We start from the raw sequence: 22709 nt of genomic DNA, 5'->3' as shown, positions 1-22709 counted from the left end.
CCGAGTTAAAAAAAAATAATATATTGTGCCGGGGACAGGGTGCTGGGGAACAGAGAAGAAAAGATAACCACCACGCACCACACCAACCATTAGTGAGACGGGCATGTGCCATCGCTGCGTAATGCTACACCTCGCATGGCTCTCACCGCTAAAAATACCAGAGGGATCCATCTTCTTTTCCCATCTGATATGATCCCAGTGTGTGTGTGTGTATGCTGTGTGGGATCAAATGAGTTCACCATTCCCCTGTGTCAGCAAGTCCTTTGCCAGTCGTCATTCTTGATGCAACTGAGCCATTCCAGGTCGACGTCAGGACAATCTTGACACGCATTGCGAGGCTGGATGATGGAGGTTGGGCGCATGTGAAGAGTACTTCTCCAGATGACTGAGAGTAATCAGACAGGCTCCCAAGCCTCTGTTCAGCAGGTTGGTTTCTGTCAGGCAGGGTAGGATTGGCAACAGGACAGAAGCTTCAGCAAGGGGCCTGCTATGGTATGACATGCCCATGCACTGATGCTCTGTTGTGATACACATGGACATCAACAAATTATTCGTTTTAATTATTAGGCTATTAGTCTCAGTTTCCTTTATTATATGAAAAAGATGATACTCAATAGACAACACACCTTTTAGGGCCATATATGGAGGCTACATTGACAAAAATATATAGTCCAATAGATGAAGTTATTTGTAAGTCCACTAGGCCCTGAAGCTCAGATATAATGGATATCATTTTGCTCCATTATTTCTACCTGTCAGCAGCACTGGCGAGTGGACGAGTTCTCATAGCTGTAATCATGAAGAAATCTGGTGTCAGACCAAAGCCAGCTGCAAAACCCGTGATACAGACCAGCCAAACGGAGATGTGTTTCACCGACAAATCATACCAAAAACCAAACCATCTCCATGAACACTGAGAAAACATGGGAAGAATTATATACATTTGCCAGTTACACTATTAATACTTCATGTATGAATGTGTCAATGGGAAGTTGTGGTTATACATTCTACTGTACCAAACACATTCAGTACCCAAGGCTGTAGTAGGTAGCTAGTATTATAATATCCACACCAACCAGCATATCTGTCTATATGCATTACATATATGAATGACATTATTCAAGGAATTAGTGCCACCTGTGTGTATGCACGTGAGTGTGCACGTGTGCGCACGTTTGTGTGTGTGCTTGTGAGGAAGGTGAAGAGGAACATGTGGTTTCCATTGATGAAGATAGAGGAACATGGGGTTTCCATTGATAAATATAGACATCAGTGTCCTTCCCTGAGTCTAGTATTGCTCATGAGGCTTGTGCTTTTAAGTCTACAGAGAGGGAATGTACTGTATATTCGTCAGACTACTGTGCAATACAGAAGAAACCTTCATCTACAGCATAATTGCACCAGTTGTTGATGTAATAGTCATCACAGGTCATGTGAGTGGAGTTTACTATACTATACTATATTTTGTCATAACCCCAAAAAGTTTACAATTTTCTGAAGTCGAACTTGCTTGAATTTGGAATTAAACACCTCTTATACTGTATAAATAATCTTAGTTGCTTCACATTGCCATAGATAGATACTATAATGACTTAGATATTGTATACAAACGTTTTGTTTACCATTGTTTTCCCATTCATAGGTACAGTATAAATTCAAATAATTAACCCATATCAGAAATAAACCATTAACAAGTTGAACAAAGGTCACACATCCATACTTACACACATACTGTACAAACATATGTCCTTTGATAATTTTCAGATTAAGTCACTTTCAATGCACATTCACTATTTCAAGTGCATTCAGACCAGTATTGCAACACGTGACAATATCCACCAAATTGAGATAGCGTATTGCTTCTTCTCTGATTGGTGTCTGCTCAGAGAGGAGTGGAGAGAGAGAGAGAGAGGGAGAGGGAGACAGAGGGAGAGTAGCCCAGGGAGGTAGGAAGCAGGGTCACACTCCACCCCCTCCCCATGTCTGTGAGGGTCAGAAGAGATCGTGAGGCCCCAGGTGAATGATCAGAGGTGTGGCTATGGTCTGGGGCTGGTAAAAGGCACTGTCAATGTACAGACCACCTACGGAGACAGAATCAGAGAGAAAGACTGTGGTTACAGCCTGTACCATTCAGTGGTAGAGAGAGGCTAGAAATTAGCAAGCTTTTGATTGGCTGATATGAAACTGAGTTTTGTTGATGACATTCTTGGGTGAGTTTTGATTGGGTGAAGAAAGGAGAGAAAGGAAGTATTGCAGCGGATACAACGTTGAACTGGGGCTGCTGTAGTAGTGAATCTAAGAATGCTATGAATCAAGATGTACTCAATTGTTGACAAATATTTTCATTTATTAATCAAATGTAATATCACAGAGCTCAAAATAAAATAAATCTCTCAAACAAATAATGTTTAACGTATAACTAATAAAACAACTCTTCTTTTAACAAAACCATGGACAATCAATATCCATAAAAAGAATTCACAACATATTCAACAACTGAACTTTTCAGAACCTGTATTTTCTATACAATCATAAGCATATATTGTATACAGAGTGGAGCGCACCCTACATTTTCAGAGGTGCAGACTAACAGAACATAAACATTAAAAAATAGTAAAGTCGCACATTCACATTTTCTCCTCTGCTGTTTCGGCAAAGAGCCTTCAGAAAATGTTCTTATTTTTTAATATACAATCATAAGGTCATACAAAACAGAAAAAAGGAACATATTAAATATATCTAATTACTCCCTATGGAGGTGAAAAAATAGAATCTGTTTCTTTGAGCTGAAGGCATGGATGGAGTGGTCAGCCTAGTAGTAGGGGTAGAGGTGAGGGAAGGCATGGGGGACTCTCATGACTGGAACTATGATGGGGGGCATTCTGGGGGCAAAACCTACAAAGAAAATAAAACAAATGTGACTGGATTGAGTTCTGCAATGCCAGCCAGTTAAAGGGAAGACAAATGCCTAAATGAGGTGAAACACCACACATATGAGGGTCTTTGTGGTACACTTGATGCAAATGAGCGAAATAGTGTGCATAGGAGAGCACGTGTTGTATGTCCCAGTGGGCTTACCGTAGGCAGGGAGGGGGGCTGCGGGTCCGTAACCGTAGGGAGCTCCAAAACCTGAGAAGAGAGGTCACAGGTTAAGTCTCATCATCTACCCCTCACACGTACATACATGTACAGTATGCACACACCAGAGATGCACATAAGTCTTTTTATGCAAGTCCAAGTCAGGTCTTAAGTCTTTGACCTAGAGTCCAAGTCCAGTCTTAAGTCTTTGAGGGACAAGTCCAATTTAAGTCTCCAAGTCAGATTTAATTGACACATTTAGATTTCATTTTTAATTGTGCCAGTGTGGTAGGCTACTGGAAAGGCCTGGGATAGGGGGGTGCATTGCAGGTGAACCTTGAATGGGGTCTGTGAGTGACTTAGATGTCCAGGTGAAAGGCTAATTGCTAATTGCTAACCTGCTAATTGTTCTCCTGCCATTCAAATTAGTAGTGTATAGGCTACTGCTCCCAACGATAAGCCATGATGGCTCAATCAAAAACCTACTGAACCTGTGATTTTCCACCCGCGAAGAGATGCCAAACATGTCTATGCGACGCATAGGCTACAACCATTTGCAAAGGATTCCATGTTGTAGGCTATGAGATGGACGCGGCCTAGGATTTCCTTAATGATAATGTCTGAAGTCGAGTCAAGTTATTGTGGGTGCAACTTCAGTGCAACTCGAGTCCAAGTCACAGACTTGAGTGCCCATCTCTGGCGCACGCACGCACGCAAGCACGCACGCACGCACGCACACACACATACTTAAATTTCTCTATTGGATTTTCAAAGATACAAATCAATATCAAAAAGCAACAGTAGCAAGAGTCACACAACGCAGTGCAAGATCACACACACACACACACACACACACACACACACACACACACACACACACACACTGTACTGTACCTGGTGGGAGGTAGCTATGGGTGGGGTGTGCGTTGATAAATGGTGCTCTGGGCATTACTGGAAGCCCTCTAGGTCTGCTGGCGAGAGCGGGGAGGCTCACGACCGAGGCCGCCACCGTCCTCTTTACCTACAGACACATACAGACACTCGCGTCAAACGTCTGTGGCATTCGCACATCCACAGTACCAGAATGAGCGTCTGCGATGAAGCTGTAGGACTGTGGCCGCCGGCATTTCTCTACTGACCGGTGGGTTGGGCCTCTTCTTCTTGTTGTTGCCGGGAGATTTGGAGCCGGAGAACAGGCTTTTGAGCGCCGCCAGGGCAGCGCTGGCCTTCGCCACCTTCTTGTTTGGTCCCGTGCCTCGGAATCTCTGCTTATCCACCTCCACCTGCCATGCAGGGACAACAGGGAAGTTAATCCTTCATGAACCACGGAGACCTTCAAAGACCCGGGGATGGATGGGAGGGTTGCCATACCGTATCAGATAGAGGTGTGTGTGTGTGTTTAAGCTGACCTCTATGATGAAGCGTTTATCATAGCTGCAGCCGCTCTCGGAGATGAGTTCATACTTGAGGCCCCGGCGTTTCTCGTTGAGTTCCATCACTGGGTTCTTGCCTCCAGCAGTCAGAATGGGGCCAGGTGCTCTCAACTGGACACAGAAATAAAGGTCAAATCACTCCATGAAGCTGATTAAAGTCAGTAGCTATTGTGCTGGCTTTGTTATAATGTGACACATTGTGAATGCTGACCAAAATATGAAAAAAATAGAAATGGTGCTCGGAGAGCACAGACCTCCAGCCATGAATGCATTTCGTGGCTCTGTGTGCGCGCACGTATGGGCACGCAGGACGTATTTGTTGAATTTGTTAGGTCGAGAGGTTTATACCAGTCCAAACCCTGTGTTTCCCCCCAGCCCCCCAATGGTTGGCTCTGTGGCGCCCCCCTTGGGTCACAGCCAGCAGGGGAAGGTTCGGTGAAGTCCGGGCTCTCCCCCTGCACGCCCCCATATCTCTAGTTCCCACATGGGGAGCTGGCTTCGCTCAAAGTCTTATTTTAATTTACACCCCAATAACACCCCGTGATTCGGATTAGTTCCAAAATTTAGTGGGTTCCAAGTTGGCCCATGCTACAACCCTTCACCGTTTAATAAAAATCTGTCTGGTAGTTTCTGAGTAAACTTGCTAACAAATAAACAAACCAACGAACCAACCAATAAACACATGCAACCGAAAACATGGGATGTTGTTATTAACGTTGCTTGCCCGCTACCTCAGGCGTGTCCGTGGAGGAAGTGACTGAGTTGGTGCTGGAGCTGGTGGACATCCTGTCGTTCTTGCCCTCGCCGTCGTTCTTGCCCTCGCCGTCGGACTTCTCGTCCGCGCTCAGGAAGTCCAGCTCACCGTCGAAGCCCCCTGGGTAGCCTAGCGCCTGCAGCACCTGTGAGCAGAAGAGGAGGAAGACGCACTTTTATCTTAGTGAACAAAGAGCTCCGTACTGTACAGACCTCACCCGCTGGAAACCCTTATTCATTTATTTGTTATGCCCTATTCATTTATTTTTTTAGGCCTTATTCATTTATTCGTTATGCCTTATTCATTTATTTGTTAGGCCTTATTCATTTATTCATTATGGCTTATTCATTTCCAGCACATTCCAAAGACTCGCAGGTACCTTCAGTGCTACGTGCAGCTTGGCTGTCTTCTTGGAGGCGCCGGAGGCCTGGTAGACGGTACCGTGGAGCTCAGCGGACATGGTGAAGACGGGGGCGTGGACCGGGCCGGACTGGGACAGCAGCTTGTACTGCAGACCCGGGTGGACCTGGTTCAGACGCATCAGGGCGTTCATGGGGTGGTTGGGGTCCGTCATCTTACCGTCCAGAACTAGCGAGCGGAACGTGAGGGGACAGAACAGGTTTGGAGCAGGAACGAAATGCAAGTCAAATACGCTGCCTGTTCTGATTCTCAGAAAGATGCTGAATAGAAAACAATGTTGAGCCTGAACAGAAGACTGAACAGATTTAGATTCTCAACTGCAGGCGTAGATTCAGGAAAAACTGCTCGTCTGCTTCTGAACAATGAATCCCATTATGTGCAGCTGATAAGGTTAATAGATTCTGATAACAGATTCTGATTTGAGTATTTCTGAGGGCAATGCTGCAGGCCTGTGCTGCTGGCACAGCCAGGGCTGACAGTCAGGAGTGGAAGAGGTAGCAGACAAGTGTTGAAACAGAAACTGGGGAGGGCTATATAACACATGCGGTGTGTTCTCCTGGACTCCTGTGGGGGACGGAGATAATTATGTACAGTATATGTGTGTGTGTGTGTGTATGTGCATGTATGCATCTGAGAGAGAGAGAGAGAGAGAGAGAGATAGAGAGAGAGAGAGAGCCTGGAGGGGGGCATTAATCCCACTCCACCTTAGACTCCCATCACCCAGTCACCTGCTTTGAAAGTGATGAAAGTGTCCTTAGATTAGTGTCAGGGTGTGTGTGTGTGTGTGTGTGTGTGTGGGGGGGGGGGGGGGGGGGGGTATTTAATTACTGTGACACACACGGTGCCCCTGGGCACGGGGGGGGGGCGGGTTTGCTCTGAGTAGCTCCTTGGGAGTAGGGATATGGTGGAATTTACTGTAGCAGCTATTTTAGAAACTTGTGGTATACCTCAATCTCGTCATGAAATGTCATTCATTTTTTTATCGGACAGCGTATGGAGGACGGAGCTGGACCGAAATAGAAACAACACACGTCCTAGGAGACACGACAAGCTTCGAGTACCCATGACACATTGAGTATCATCCAAGACTGAAGGGAGAGGAATGTGGGATTCTGATAAGTTGATTGTTGTGGTTCCTCACAGAAAGGCTGACTGGACTGGTAATGGGGGAGAGTTTGCATGTCACCTCTCATTCTCTTGATGAGTTCTCTGTCGTCTGGCAGAGCTTCCTCTCGCGGCCTCTTCAGACAGGTCCCTGGAGAGAAGAGGCGAGACAGGATCTGAAGCCACCCAAGCAGAACTCAGACAGCTTGGTACATACATAAACGAAGACCCACACACACACACACACACACCTTCACAACCTCATATGAGTGCACGCGTGCACACACACATACACACACACCTTCCAAGAGTCTCTGGGAGGGTTTGCTTGCAGGAAGTGGATCCATATTCAGCACTTTATACATCTGTCCAAAGGCCAGGAGGCGTAACGCATGCTGAAACACGCACACACACACGCACGTGCACGTACACACACATACACACACACAGATATGAAATCTAAGACAGAATAAGGGCACATCACTTTATCTTACAGACCCCACTACCCAATCCCTCTGGGGGAAAAGCGAACAGATTCCAGTAACCCCCTTTAAAATGTAATCAATAAGTCACCGAATAAGGAGACACTGAGATCTGATCAGCTCATCCCCAGCAAAACTAGGCTTGTTCCTTTCATTGGTTTAGAGAGCGCTCTTGTATAGAAAAACAGGAAATACACCCTCATGTTGGTTAATAAACCCCTGAAGAAAGTAAGAGTCCGCACACTGTAGCTCCCATTTAGATTATATTATGGACAAAATATAAATGTGACGTTTCGAGCGACAACGCTCTTCCTCAGACAACGCCTGAGTTACAAAACCCCTGACACATTTCTGTTTTTCCCATCTTAAAGCATGAAACTTCAGAAAAACGTCCCCTCTGTCCTTAGCGCCAGCATGGCGTGCTCTACCCCGGGGCACGCTGACGGTTTCCTGTAGTGGGCAGGCAGCGGTGGAGGCGGGGCGGGGTGCGCTGGCTTTCCCACGCTCATTAGGCCTCTAATTAGGCCTTTCTTCGTCATTCTCCCCCGGCTCTCAGGGTCTGGAGGGTAGAGGTCGTGGAGTTGCTGCTGCAGCGCTGGCAGTGCAGTCTAAATATAGCCCCCGGTCTGAGCTAAGGCCTCTGAAGTGGCCGGGGGGACCGCTTTAAATAAACCCTCCTCCACTTCAATCAATGAGAAATGCTTCGGAGGAGGGTGAAGACAGAGTCTTGTAGTAGGTTTTCTACTACAGTATGTAGGCTTATAGCAGCAAGCGAAGGTGGATAATCAGTTGCACAGCTATGCTACAGTAGACTTGTATGATGGGGTACAGTGTGGTGTATGGTGGAGGTGGCAGACCTGTGCACTGTGTGAGATGGCCTCAGCCTGCTGGCCTGTGAGGGAAGACAGGCTGTCTGTAGGCTCCCTCTCACACGGGTCATGGACCCCTGGGCCACCTAGAACAACAGTGGCCGTTCAGTAGTTTCAAAATATCATATTTGAACAAAAAATACAGTATATAAAATCTTAAATCTTACACAGCCAAAGTAATTAAGACTGTGAGAGAAGAAGTGCCACGGGTTGGTGGACAGACAACAAAACATACTTGTGTGTGCGTATTTGTCCATTAAAGGAGGGTGAGATTCAGAGCATGACCAGTGCTGACCTGGGAGGAGGATCCCTGAGGCGATGCACTCCAGGACCCTGCGCAGGGCCTCGCCTGGACCCAGGGGCCGGTTACAGGTGGCTATGGCCTTCTCACAGATCAGCTCCAGGGGCTGGGAGAGGAGTAAGTGAACACACACACGAACACACAAACACACACACAGACACACACGAACACACGAACGCACGAACACACGAACGCACGAACACACGAACACACAAACACACGAACACACACACACACACTTGATTAATTGAGTATTTAAATAAGTTATAGATAACATATTTTATGTGGAAGAATCATTAAAAAAGATAAAAAATAAAAACTCTTAAAGCTTGTGAGCCAATAGTATTATGACTCCTGATTGTTCCCAACACAGAGGTGCCAACTTCATAATATTATTGCCTCATGAGGCTCTCAGACAGATAGACATTCATTTTGGACCTGTCAAAATTGTGTAGATGATAAATTCATAATCAATCATTTTTTTAAGGGGAAGCAATACTTTTATTCTGCACCTTTCTAAAAACTTATTTAGTTTTTACTTTTAACACAAGAGAAACATACGTAGTAGCTCTATCTCAACCTCCCCTTTTCTTACCCATCCTTTGATGGGCTGCCACACGGCCATTCTGTTGCACATGTCTCTGAGAACGCGCAGGACGATGACACAAGACCTCAGATCAGTTACTCTTGCCTGAGATGAAGAGATGGGGGGCGAGGGAGAGACCGAGAGGGAGAGAGAGAAAGAGGGGGAGAGAGCTTCGGCTTTACAGGATCAAACCAGTTAACCTCGCCCAGCCAACCGCCAGGATGTAAACAGTTGAGGAAAACTTAAAACGAATGTAGAAACTGCAGCAGCGCAGATGGCCCACCTGGAACCATTTGGCATGTCTGAGGGATACCAGGGCTGCCAGGCTCCTCTGCCCATCCAGAATACCCTCCTCCTCCTTCTCCTCCTCCTGTTGCTGCTGCTCCTCTGAGACCTCTTCTGGAGAGAGGAAGAGGGTGAGAAAAACAGGACAGCACAGTGACCCAGGGGGGCCTACAGACTCAAGACAGGCAGCAGGGTGGACAGCTATCAATTAACATCCCACTGATCTGATAGAATGAGCTGAAGGTGGGGAGGGCGGGGGAGGGGGGGGGAGGTGTTGAGAGTTGCCCCGATTTCTTGTCTCATGCACAGGAAAGGGGGAGAGGCGGGTTCAACGAGCGTCAACACACAACCCTCATGGAGTAGATGTGAGCACATGCGGCCCCCGGCCCGGACTCTCACTCTAGATGCAGATCAGTGGCTGACAGGCCATGGTCACGCCAGATTAGTGTGTTATCGGTGCAGTGCAGGACCTGAATGAGAGCACGGTACCACGCCTAAGCACACAGGCCGGGTGGGACATGACTACAAAAGAGGTTGAGAGTCTTATCAGTTTTCTAACTACTGTCTAAAGAGCAGCTAGGACTGAATGTGAGATTAAATGTTAGCCAGTGATGCAGAGGTACTCAGGAATTGGCCTGGTCTGGCGCCCGGATCGGTAGCTAGTTAGCCGTGAGCTGGGTGCCGTGCTGATATTCAGGGTCTTGCGGGTTGATCAGATGTTTATGTTTACTAAACAGTCTCCACGCCGGTTTCTTGGGGTACCACCCCTGCCATGACTGCTGGGGAGCCATGGGAGAAAGATGAGAGAAAAGCAGCTGCAGCAAAATGACCACATAAACATCTGAGAGTGAGAACGCCACCCTGGAAAGAAAGTGAAGTCTCTTTTTTCTTGGGAGCAGCTGGGAGGGGTGGGGGTGACCTCTGTGGGACAAGCAGACCAATTGGGGAACGGACTGCAGACCACACCACACAGCTTTGAGTTCAGAAGAATAAGAGTCTTGGGTCTTGAATAATGATGGGAACCCTGCAGTCTTAGAATGACTGTCACTAGAATGTCTTGTGCCTTTTCCAAATCAGTTTGGCATCTTTTGTGCAGATCTTTATAGAATCTTTTGTGTGAATCTTTGGTGGTATGCCTCACTCCTGTGGTCTAGAGTCAGAAGAGCTGACGAGGATGCAACGCAAATATCAGAGAGAGAGAGAGAGAGAGAGAGAGGCTTTGTCTGAAAACAGATCATCAGCTGATAATCACAGTAATTCATTCAAATGGACCCAGAACTCACATATTAACAAAATGTTGAACAGTTTCTAACGTTAAGGGGATTTCACTCTGATATGAGACAAATGCCGGCCTGGCTTGTTGAATGGGGAGGAAATTTCAATGGATCTCAAACCAGAATGTAAGAGGTAGTCTTTACTGGCTAAGAGGGATGTGTTTGTGTGGTGGTCGCAGGCCGTTGTAATAGAGACTGAAGTGAAAGCTGGACACAATGGAAGAGGTGGAAGACAAACAGAGGAGTCAATGAGAGATAGGGAGTCATCCCGCGTCACACCCCCTAAGACCAGAGACTGACCACCTTCATGTTCTGCCGCAGGGAGATCTTGGGTATAAACCCCCTACAGAAACTGGGCAATCTTGATCAAGGGACAGGGGAGACTTTTGCCGGGACACACTACAGGATTTTTATGCTGCAGTTGCATCACGCGCATAAGGAGAATCTTAACAGATGTTCTTCTCGCTAATCTCAAACTCTCAAACAAGCACACACTACAAGTTTTGAAAATAACAGCTCATCACACACTACAGGATCTTATCGTGCTCGCGGGAGCAACAAACCGCTGCCGTCTCGCTTGAGGGAGCCGAACAGGAGGTTTAAGATTGGATGTGTAAACCCCTTACATTATTAAATAATCTGGGCCGAACATCAGTACCGACCAACGTTCCAGACCAGATTTCTCCTCCGATTGTTGGGAGGGGTGAATCGGGGATAAATCAGCCCAAAAATCCTGTAGTGTGAGCCCGGCAATAGTAACACGTACTGTAAAATGAGAGCATGACAATGACACAATCCTTGGGTGAACTATCAGGTCACTTTCAGGTGCAATTTGAGACCTTTAAAATCTGGGGCTTTCCGTGAGAACAGGCAGAGGCGTTATTTATCTCGGATAAAAATATAGGCTTGCTGATGAAGAAACTTTGAGATTGGTATGCACCTACCGAAAACTAAATGTGTAAACAACACCCAAATTAAAGTTCTCTTAAAATAATTGGAACTTTTTCAATTTTTTACCGTCACGGTTTAGAGTTTTAATCTTCCCTGCACGGTGAATGGTGATATAATTTAATAGCCAAATATCTCTCCAATTTCAAATTTTTTTGGAAGCAGAACATCATCTCACCCACAGGCAGGCCACGAAGGAGCCAGCAGGCGAATGCCAGGACCACATACAGATACAGACAATCCCACTAAAAATGCTCCTTGACATCATCAGCTTGGACTTTTGATTAGTGACCAAAACATAAATGACATTAATACCACTGGCTTTACAACATGAAATTATAGGATGTCATTCTGAGCCATTCGATTGACAAGTGAGAGATAGCAGATATGAGCCTAAAAATGTCAATCTTTCAAGACCATAATGGGAAAATTCTCAGTTTTGTTTGCTCTAAAATGGACATGATCCAGAATTTCATGGTGTACAGTAACCCAGCGAAGAGAAGTCCAGGAAACAGAGAAGGAGGAGGGACAGGAGGAGCATGTCTGACAGAGTGAGTGGACATTTGTAGTTTTTTTTGAAGGGGGTTGGGGGGGAAGGGGAGTTGGGGGTTGTAGTTCGGGGAAGCCCCATATACCCGGGCTTCCTGCGCTGGGGCTCGTCGGCTGCAGGCCTGGGGCCTGGCAGGTTTGACACTCCATACACCAACACGCGGGGCTGGGGAGCTGTGGCAACATAACCAGGAGGAAATCAGCACAGGCCAGGTACATGGTAGAACAACAGTCAGCCAGTTCGTCCGTCCGTCAGTCAGTCCTATCAGCGCTGCTCTCATGTTGTTCCTAGAATCACACCTTATATAGGACTCAACTCGTATCCATGCGACGCATTATGTAACACCCATAATGAAAGTCTAATTCATAATTTTTGCTTATTTGTGCTTCATTGAAGCACTGAGGAGAGTTATCTCGAACCGGCCTCTAACCTGAATACTGCTATTGTGCTGTACCGATTCTATGCACCGTCCTGTGGATTTAAATACTTTTCTCTCCCACTGTGAAGGTCTGACTGTCAGCCCCAGAGGGGGATGCGCTACAATGGGGATGTGTTGGTGTTACATAATGGCTTCCCTACCTCACTGACTCGCCTTTCATTCATTTTTTAATTTCATTCTATTTAAAAAGAAGAAGAAAGTCACTGCACGGACACTGTCAATCTCAGGGAGGCTCTTTGAAAACGGCAGGTGGAACCGTCTGACTGAATGCTGGTTAAGAGAAAGCTTTGGATAAGACTTCATGACTATAAGTCAATAGGGGGTGGGTTCACTGAGACAGGCAGCTCTTCTTACACATGCTCCCAGCTTCCTGTGTCCTCCAATGGAGCTACACTTCCGGCAGGCAGCTGTCTTTCCATCAGCCAAGACATTGATCTACATCCCTCCCTCCTCTTCCTCCCTCCTCTTCCTCCCGATCGCCTCCAGCCGGCTCCTCTCCGCTTTGTCCTCCTCCATATCTACCAGCGCTCAGCTCTCTCTTTGCATCCCTTGTCTTTCTCAGATTTCGGCTATCCTGTATGTGGTATCTCCCTCTCTTTTCTATCAGATCTCACCTGTCCTTTTCTCAAATCCCCCCCCCCTCCCCACACACACACACACACACACACACACACACACACACACACACACACACACACACACACACACACACACACACACACACACACACACACACACACACACACACACACACACACACACACACACACACACACGTTTATTCCATCTTCAAGCCCTTTCTCCTCTTTGCTTCTCCAGCTCATCTCATCCTCTCCCCTCTATCGCCCCTGCGTTGTCAAAATAAAGGTTAAGTAGAACAGAGGCGGAGAGAGGGGAACGAGTACCTTCCGCTGAGGTGTTGCGCTCGTCCCTCACGGCCATGGAGGAGAGCGTGATCTTCAGCGTGAGCTCGGGGTCTTTGGTGTTGAGCACTCGGATGGCTGCCTCTGACACGCATGAACGCACCTCGTACTTGTCCTCTGTCAGCGTCTACAAGGACAAGAAGGGAGGGGGGGTAGATTGGCTCATTACAAGATTCACACATACTGTATACCGCAGCATTAGTAGAACACATCCTGGGTGTACCGCTTGATAATCAAACATTGCACGGTTGTTGATGATTGTGCGTGTGTGTGTGTGCGTGTTGCATGATAATCGAATTCCATTGTTTTCTGGTAGCGACGGCGGTGTTTCGTTGCAGAGTTTTATGGTGTTTGACAGGAAAGGATTCAGGTTCGGTCTCTCTAGTTCATTTGACGGATGGATCCATCAGTCGCCCGTTCCTAACGGCCCCTCCGCCCAGTTTAGCTCAGGAAATGAGCACTTCAAATGGAGCCCTGTGTTAGTGATAAAGTGCACGCAGAAGGCATGGCAGGTAATTAACTGTGTGATGGGGGCGCGGGGAGCACATTTAGAGTTCGCCATGCGGATCTCAAAGAAGGAACCAGCCCACTCCATATGCCGATGCCATTGTGCGGAATAATGACCGTGCTGGATCCAGCTGTATATTTCGGTGTTCAACCTCTCTAAGTTCATCTCGATACATTAGCTATCACCGTGCCTCCGAAAAACATTTCCTCTTGCTCTCCCGTGTCTAAGGGTACAGTTTTCCTGTGTAAACTCTGATCAGTGTTTTTTCCCCCCACCCTTTCCCTATTCATTTCTGCCGTTTCCTCTGTCGTATTTCGGGACCCCGACCCCGCCGTTGTGTCACTGCGTGTCCTCGGGCCAAGCTCCGCGCCGCGCCACACTCACCTGGATCTGCAGGGGCAGGTTGGCGCTGATGGTGTAGAGGAGCAGCTTGGTGGGCTTCTCTCTGCACATGAGCACCAGCTCCAGGTCCAGGTCCCCTCTGATGAGGAGCCCCTTGGCCACCAGGCCCACCCGCATCACACCGCACAGCCCCGAGGCGCTGCCGGACCTGCGGGGGGAGGGGGCAGTTCTAACCAGGCGTTGTGATTGGTCAAGAGGCATTCAGAGCCGTGCCAATAACCACAATATACCAACGGGTGAATCCCTCCGCTTTGATACATTGAGGTTGCCTATAGCAACGGTAAACAAACTATTTCGGATTGCGGATGGCTGAATGCAACACAATTTATCAAAATTGGACTCTTGCAAACTCTTGCAGTGCTGTTGTATAAAAGCAATAACACACTGGAGGTCATGCTTTATCGTGGTTAGTGATAGGGCTGTGCTGCGGCATAAAAACGCCACGAAGAGGAGCGTGCCAACAAAAGAACACTCCCCCTCGTGGTACTGCCGAAATAAATGATGTCATAGGGTTCACGCGACTCACTTTGAATTCTTTGTGCCAGAGTTGGTAGATTCTTCAGCAGGGCCGGTGTCATCGCTGGTGGAGGTGGCGGAGGCCGGGGTCTTTCCTGAGGGGATGTCGAGGTTGTCCATCCAGTCGGACACCTTCTTCAGGGCACACTCCACGGTGGAGACCAGCGTCTGCACCGCCTCCAGCTCCTCTGGAGAGGGGTACACGGCGGCATGCTTGGCCATGACGTGGCGGTCATCGTTAGCAAACGATCGGATGGACCTCTGGAACGGAGGGAGGAGGAAGAAAAGAAAACCATCGTCTCACAGGTTGAAGATTCCACACACAAAACTGCTTTCCTAGTTCAATATTGTTGTAACTAAGACATCTGCTGGAAAAATATATTTTTTCCCTTTGACACAAATCCGAGAATAAGTTATTTTCTCTCTCTCGCAACTGCCTTGATATAGTGGGCTATTAAGCAGGCGAGTCCCTTGTCTCCTCTGCGCACGGGGGGAGAGCTTCTACCCCGCTGTCTGACTGCCATCTACATGGGTAGTTCTAGTGAGTAGGAAGTTCTAACGGACTTTCCCTCAGGGGAAAAGTGCAGGGGGCTTTCTGTTGGGAAAGCACCAATAGAAGTCTTCACTGACGATGGCTGGGATGTGCAGTGCAGTTGGTTCACTTGTTCTAGACAAACATACTGATTGCAATTTGCTTTGGATAAAAGCGTCTGCTAAACGACTAAAATAAATAAGTTACAGAGCGACTTCATTCCAACGAATCTACTCATCTAACAAAACAGGATTCTCAAACCATGGATAATGGCACCATTGTTCGCACACAAGGAAGGAACTGCTGCAAATTAGTCATGCCGCAACATGGTGTTTTTTTGCTAGGTGTCAGACATGCTACAGTATCTGACACTGCATATAATTGACAGCAGCATCTAGAGAGCAACCTGTACTGTTGCCAGTCTCCCTGTGCCCTACTTACAAACAGCAGCGTTCATGTTCACATTTACAACACCCACTTAGGGATGCACAGCATTCAGAAATCAGCTGCTGTGCAAAATGGCTGTTGCTGGTCTTTCAGTCTAAACTGAGAATGCAGAACCACGAAGGGGGCTTTGAATCCAAGGTCATGAAGCTGTTTCCCTGTCCTTCATTCCTTTCTCCTGTCCCTCCCTCCTCCTTCTCCTCCTCCCCCTCCTCTCTCTCGCTGCTGTGTATAAGCACCACTCATTAAGATGGGTTATTTATGATATGCTTTAATAATTCATGGGCCAGAGTCTCGGGGGATGGGTGGATGGGGGGTGCAGGAGTGCACGGAAGTGGAGGTGTGGGTCATTTATCATAACCTGCCCAAACTCTCCCTCCACCACAGAGACATCACACACTACCATTTCAGCAGGTAGTGACAGCAGCACATCAACAACACACACACACACACACATCAACAACCACCACGACACACATAAACAACCACAACACGCATATCAACAACTACATTATGCACATCAACAACCACAACTCACATCAACAGCCACAGCACAGCACAGACATCATTATCCATTATCATATAAGGAGAATGGAGGCATAATTAGGGTTAAAGAAACCACTGAAATAAATGAAGGACTACACAGTGTGTCTCCAGCTACACACACACACACACACACACACACACACACACACACACACACACACACACACACACACCAAAACATAGTTTAGACAGACAAACAGTGACATACAACTCACCATGTCCAGAAGAGTGTCAGTGATTGGGGTCTATGTCAGGACCAGGGTGCTCTCACTCCACCTCTTCATGCAGTCACCTCCAACCCCCTCGCCAGCCCAGACACTGGGAGAAAAGGAAGAAATTACATTGAGGAGGAAGAAGAGCTAAAGTAAAAAACCTAACATTGAATAGCCAATGAGAAAGTGTCTCTTGTTGTGTGCGCTTTACAATGTCTGGTTTTGTTTGGTGCAAAGATCAAAGATCCACACGTTGATCTATGACAAAGCCAGAAAAAGCCCAAGATCCTGCTTTTTCAGAGACTTCCTCGCTCTATTGTCAGACAACCCACCCAGATTACATTTAGACACCACCATGTTGGTGAATGTAGAGCCAAGGTGATTCTACAGGGATAGCCTAATTATATCTTTAATGACTTTTTAAGGACTTTGAAACTACTGCGGCAATAGCAGATGGCCAGCACAGCATGACGGAGAGACAATGCTGCTTCCTCAGCAGAATTTCTTCAAAAATGGAAGGTTAATCATTGGAAGTGGAGATTGTGGACTGCGATCTGTTAAGAGTGTGAAAGCATGTACAGCACACACCCACACAACTCTGTGAATAGACCACTGTACTGGCGTGGAGCAGAGGAGTTTGTATGGTCATTTCATTAGTTTGGAAAGTCTTAATTTTGGTTTGCCAAGACCAATAAACAACTTTTTGGGGGATGATTGTATTTTCTAAATGCTCACTTCAATTAGAATTTAACAGACTATTAAGTGAACCTTTAAGCGACTCCATAACATTCCAATGGCATTACAGTATGCCTTGCCACGTTTCTTTGAAGGACAGTATTGAAATCTAAAACCAAAGACAATTGTCTTCCACCAATGTGTTTCCCAGCAGTGTGTTGAGCCTTTCTCACCCCTGTCCTCCATTTGGGGGAGGTTATATGAACCCCAGGGCAGTTTATTTTGAGCAATGTTTATTTAGGTCATTTACTGCAGGGAACTTTATGAGCTTGGGTCTTACGTTGGCAGAAGACTCTGCTACAACTGATACCCTCCCCAGATCAGGGTACCACAGCCAAGAGAGGCAGGGTCAAGTCTACTTTTCCAATTTAAATTAATTGTTGCTCAGTATTTTACAATAAGTGTGGCTATTAGAGTTTCATGGGAAGAAAAGGGAGATGTGAATAAAACCAAATTAATGTTCATAAAGGGAAATGACAGAATCCAATCTCTTTGATAATGGTGACCTGGAGTGCGATTAAAATAGTCTTAAACATGCTTGGTCTGGGAACATTTACAGTACCATGCCCATTTAGTCTACTGTTCATATTGTAGTATATACTATTTTTCGTACCAGAAAATTGCAACTTTCCTCAAATGTTATGCAACTGAGCCACAGTTAGAAGTGGGGGGGCTGCTTTACAGTGAGGCCAGCTTTTTTGTAAAGAAACACAGTGTGCCTTTAACACAACTGTTAATCTCCCAGGATGTTCATAATAAAATCTTTGACCATGCATTAAGACAGCATCCTCACCTGGAATGCAGGCAAGAAAGTCACATTTTAATCTTAAAGAATTAATGTAATTGGAAGTATGATAATTCTTTGTCATCAATAACGACCATTAGTTAGGCTAAGATTCATTCTTATTATAGGTTACTCTTGTTTCTGACAAATATGAGTAAGAGCACTTTAGCAGTGGATTGTCACACGCCCACAGTCTAATTTGAGTTAATGTAGAGTCTGGCAGCAAGATACTCAACAGACCAAGCCTAAGCCAACCAAACAAGTCAACCAATAACTCTCCAGTCTGCTTAGTTCAGATCACCAGCTTTAAATGACGCGCTCCATCCCATACTCCATAACAGCTGTTCATTTGTATACTGACAAATCCCTGGGGATGTTTGAGCCCACTCAGATATTTCCTCAGTCCTTATAAAGTGTGTTTGTGACGTCTTCCTGTCAGTGCCGGGCAACTGAGCCCGTTTGATGGGACTGAGAACACAAAACATCTGCTTTGTTACTAAACATCGGCTTAAAAGTTACATCAAGGAATAGAGCTTCATTAATGCATTAATGGATCTGTGCAAAATTCGGTCTGCAGTGCGGTAGGGCTAAACATGCACAAGTCTCTTCTTAGCCCTGTCTTGTCATGAAAGCTACTCAGTTTGTGTTTGGTGTGCGTGTGTGTTTGTCCTTTAGTCCAGAACTGGATGTGCCAGCCTCAATGTTATAAGGACAACAATGACATAAAATATAGGCTCCATGCACCTTGAAAGCCAGTTGATTTGATGTCTGTTGACTTGGACCTGCAGCAGGTAAAGTACCTCCACCCTGGGAGATCATTGTCTCAGGTAATCGAGACATCCTGTGCCCATGCATGAGTGAGCAGCTGTGATGATCAGTCAGTCTCTTACACACACACACACACAGCAGCCTGAGCAGCAGAGAGAAGGACAGTGCGTGAGAATGTGTGTGTTTATGTATGTGCCTGGCTTAAACAGCACTTTGGCTGAATACAGTATGCGTTTGCGCTCCAGATAAACAAAGATTTACAGTAGAAAGGCCATCTTCAATCTCACATTGAATATATAGACATGTGTATATATATATATATATATATATATGTGTGTGTGTGTGTGTGTGTGTGTGTGTGTGTGTGCTCCAGAAACCAGCCAGGTCAGAGAGCATGCTTCTGATTTCATTAGAGCCTCTCTGGTAGCGCGCGCCTGTGTGGAGGACACTGCTCACATAGCTCTGGTACTACTGAGGTAAAAAAACAACAACACCTTAACCACTCTGTCATCACCACCAACATCACATCAACCAGCCTACATCGCTTAACACTCCATGACCCTGTCTGGACTGGTCCCCTCAGAGAACAAGCGAAATATTTTAGTGGCAATAAAACAGTCATTAAAAGGCTCCCCCAAGTCTATTTCTATCAGGCGAAAAACTGTGAGAGTCTGCATTCAGCGAGCATAGTCCCCTCTTTAGATATGCACAGAGATATAGCGGGAAGAGTGACAGCACCAAGTGTGTATTCATCGCTGGCTTGACAATGCCTATCAGGTGACGGGCGCTATTCATCTCAGCCTGCTCCAAACCGGCCACTGTGACGGAGTTGACAATAAAAGGCCAAACCAAGCATTGTCCTTCCACTGGGACTTCCTATGGGGACTACTGGCAGCTGTAGCTCTAGTGGCTTCAGCGCATCACTGTGCTGCTAACCTTAACTCTGGTGCCGAGATTCATCTACTGTACCCACACTCATGTGTTTTCAGAGCACATCAAAAGCTTGAAGAGGGAATACCCTGAGGGCAAACAGGAGAGAGGTAGCTGTCTCTGGATAAAATGTATTTCAGACCAACGTGAAGTCAGAAAGCTACTCCATTCGATTCCGCCATTGCCCAGTGTTTCAGTCCAGTGTTGGAATATGGATACAGACAATTCCTGGGTGTGGGGGATGAGATGGAGTCGAAATGAGACATGAGGGATGCGTCTGTGGGAACGAGCAGAGTAAAGCCCTCCTCATGTTACACACACAGTTTTACCTCAACTGGAACAGTTAGGCTAAACCTGTCTTGGGCTATATTGCATGTGGGGTTTCCTGACAAAGTGAATATGTTGGTTTCAGTTAAGCAATTATTCATCCAGTGTTTTTCAAACAACCTCCTCTGAGCTGCAGGGCATTGGGCATTGGGAATTGGAACATGATCATAGGGGGGAATAAGCGTTCCTTCAGCACCAACAACTGTGAAAGGAGCTTCGAGGTCAGAGAAAGACACTAGCGGTCTTCTCCCCAACTGCTTTGGCACTGTTGACTGCTGTTCTGTTCATTGGTTAAGAAAACGTTGGTGTCTTACATACACACAGCACCCATTACACCAACTGAAAACAAAATGTCACATTCACACTTAATCCTCATTTACAAGCCGAGCGCTCCACCAACGTCAACACTTTAGCTCAGCCTCGGAGGGCCCTGGGACATTAGGCTTGATTACCGTCTCTATTTACATTCCATAGATAGATATGAGCCCGCACCTGCTAGACTGTCCGTTCTGCTTACTGTGCAGTCTACTCGCACACCATATGATTGCGAACCTGAACAGGGCACAGGAGGATGTTATTCAGCTTCTGCAAGTGTGGATATTATGCAAAGCACCTGTGAACTCATGGGATTATTACGGTATTTGCCTAACACCAGAGATCGTTCTATGAAATTTCAGCTAGCTATGGCTATTCTTTCGTGTTGCAGAATGGCTTTCTGAAGTTGTTTCTTCAAATTAATTACTTTAAAACCCTCACACATCGGCATATTTGCTGACGTTAGATAACATAGCAAACACAAGGAAAGCATGAATATAGCAAATACACAGTGTAAACTGAATTGAATAATGAATACATCGGCTAGATTACGAATGAGAGCTGACCATGCTGTTAAACTGAGTTGCATGCGGCTGGTAACCAGCCAGTCCATCCCGCGGGACAGGCTCATTCATCCTCGTTTACTAGCTAGTGCAACTATCAGAAAGCAAATACTCACAGAGTTTCAGTTATTGAAGAAAGCCAAATCGTTCAGATGTTTCGAAGAAGGGAGGCTTTAATAGAAATGTGAATCCTTCCTGTCGGATTGCGTGTTCCCAATGGTAACTCCGCTCTCCTCAGATCAGGACACAACGTGGGGTCGATCCAGCAGCTAGCAGCAGCGGTATTCGGTCAACACTGCTGTCAATGAGCGCTGTGTAGCTCTGCAAGGTAACATTTGCGCAAGCGCAGTAAAATTGCAGGGTGCGAAATAAAAACATGCTTTCTCATCAGCTAGTCGGTAGGTACAGCTGTCTGCTGTAATTTTTCATACTGTAACAACGGAGCCTCAAACAATTCGTCAATTCATGTTTAATAGACCATATTAAAGTTCCATCCTTAAAGTTGCATCCCACTTTATATCTCTGGTGATGAAAATCAGTCAAAAGAAAGCCGGCTCACTTACTCTACCAGCTGACAAGCCTTGTGAGGTTATACTGGCCTATCAGTAGGCCTACAGAGCCTCCAAACACACACACACACACACACACACACACACACACACACACACACACACACACACACACTCTCTCTCTCTCTCTCCCTCTCTCTCTCGCGCACACACACATACACACCAGTGACTTCCTCCATCTGGTGTCTGCGTTAAAACCAGATCAGGGTTTATACAATGCCAAATACATCCATCTGTACCAAGTCATGCACATACAGTCAATCATTGGCAAATTAGTTTTTATCCATAATTTTTCAGCTGCCACACATTCTAGTTTTTTGTACATTTTGAGAGCAGCCTTGTTGAACTTACGGAGAGACAGTTTGCAGTTGACATTTGGGCTTAGTATGGGGCAAGATGGATGTGGTCCAACTGCCGTCGGCCTGCATCAGGTGTATGCTGCTCTACAAGTCCCTACTGATACACAGATGATTTAAGATGCTGAGCTGCTTTGGCAGCGGAATCATAGTCCTGCATGTGATGTCCTCTCATCCTGTTCCCAGAAAACGCAAAGGCCTAGTGATACACAGTATACACATAGTGAACAACACAGAGCTCATCCAGAGGTCAGATTAAATGTGTGTTTTCCCACAGTGCTCTCAGCCCCCCGTTCTCTCTCACGCTCAGCTGTTTCTTGTCTCTGACACACATACCCATTCTCTCTCATTGTCCTTTATCAATCTAACCTTCTTCTTTGTTAATCAGCCCCTTTCACAGGAATCCCTCTCTCTCCTTCTCTCCTCTCTGCCTCTCCTCTCCCTCCCTCCTCTCTCCTCTCTCCCTTTCTCTTAGCACACGGATGTGTACAGAGGCTCGCGTTTCACCTCTGTAGGGAACTCTGTCAAAAGAGCAGGACAACCAGGCTAGGTCCAGCCTGGCTTATGTGCGTGGCTGGCTTGTTTCTGTTCAGGACTGGTAGGACGGAAGCTAGTCATGCCACTGAAATAGCTGTGAATTGAAATGACATGAAATAATGTCTGATAAATTAAGGTCTTGTCACCTGGACACATCAGTTCCAATGCTTCCCATGCTAATCCAGCACAATAAGAGCGGGATAGCAAGTTAGCTCATGA

General features: G+C 46.4%; 1 protein-coding gene across 1 annotated transcript; it reads right to left on the bottom strand.

The window, feature by feature from the left end:
• Nucleotides 1-1992: 1992 nt before the first annotated feature.
• Nucleotides 1993-21100, bottom strand: LOC311324875 (spermatid perinuclear RNA-binding protein-like; the record flags this gene model as incomplete). Its single annotated transcript, XM_084457472.1, has 17 exons — nucleotides 1993-2081; nucleotides 3079-3129; nucleotides 3973-4099; nucleotides 4218-4361; nucleotides 4488-4622; nucleotides 5243-5410; nucleotides 5645-5853; nucleotides 6872-6940; nucleotides 7091-7184; nucleotides 8129-8226; nucleotides 8436-8547; nucleotides 9037-9132; nucleotides 9311-9426; nucleotides 13423-13573; nucleotides 14339-14495; nucleotides 14883-15133; nucleotides 21032-21100. The coding sequence occupies 17 exons, from the start codon at nucleotides 21098-21100 to the stop codon at nucleotides 1993-1995; spliced, it is 2136 nt and encodes a 711-aa protein (XP_084313598.1).
• Nucleotides 21101-22709: the final 1609 nt, after the last annotated feature.

Source organism: Borostomias antarcticus (assembly GCF_949987555.1).
Source record: "Borostomias antarcticus genome assembly, chromosome: 23".
NCBI classification, from domain to species: domain Eukaryota; kingdom Metazoa; phylum Chordata; class Actinopteri; order Stomiiformes; family Stomiidae; genus Borostomias; species Borostomias antarcticus.
This window is presented reverse-complemented; position numbering and strand designations above follow the sequence as displayed.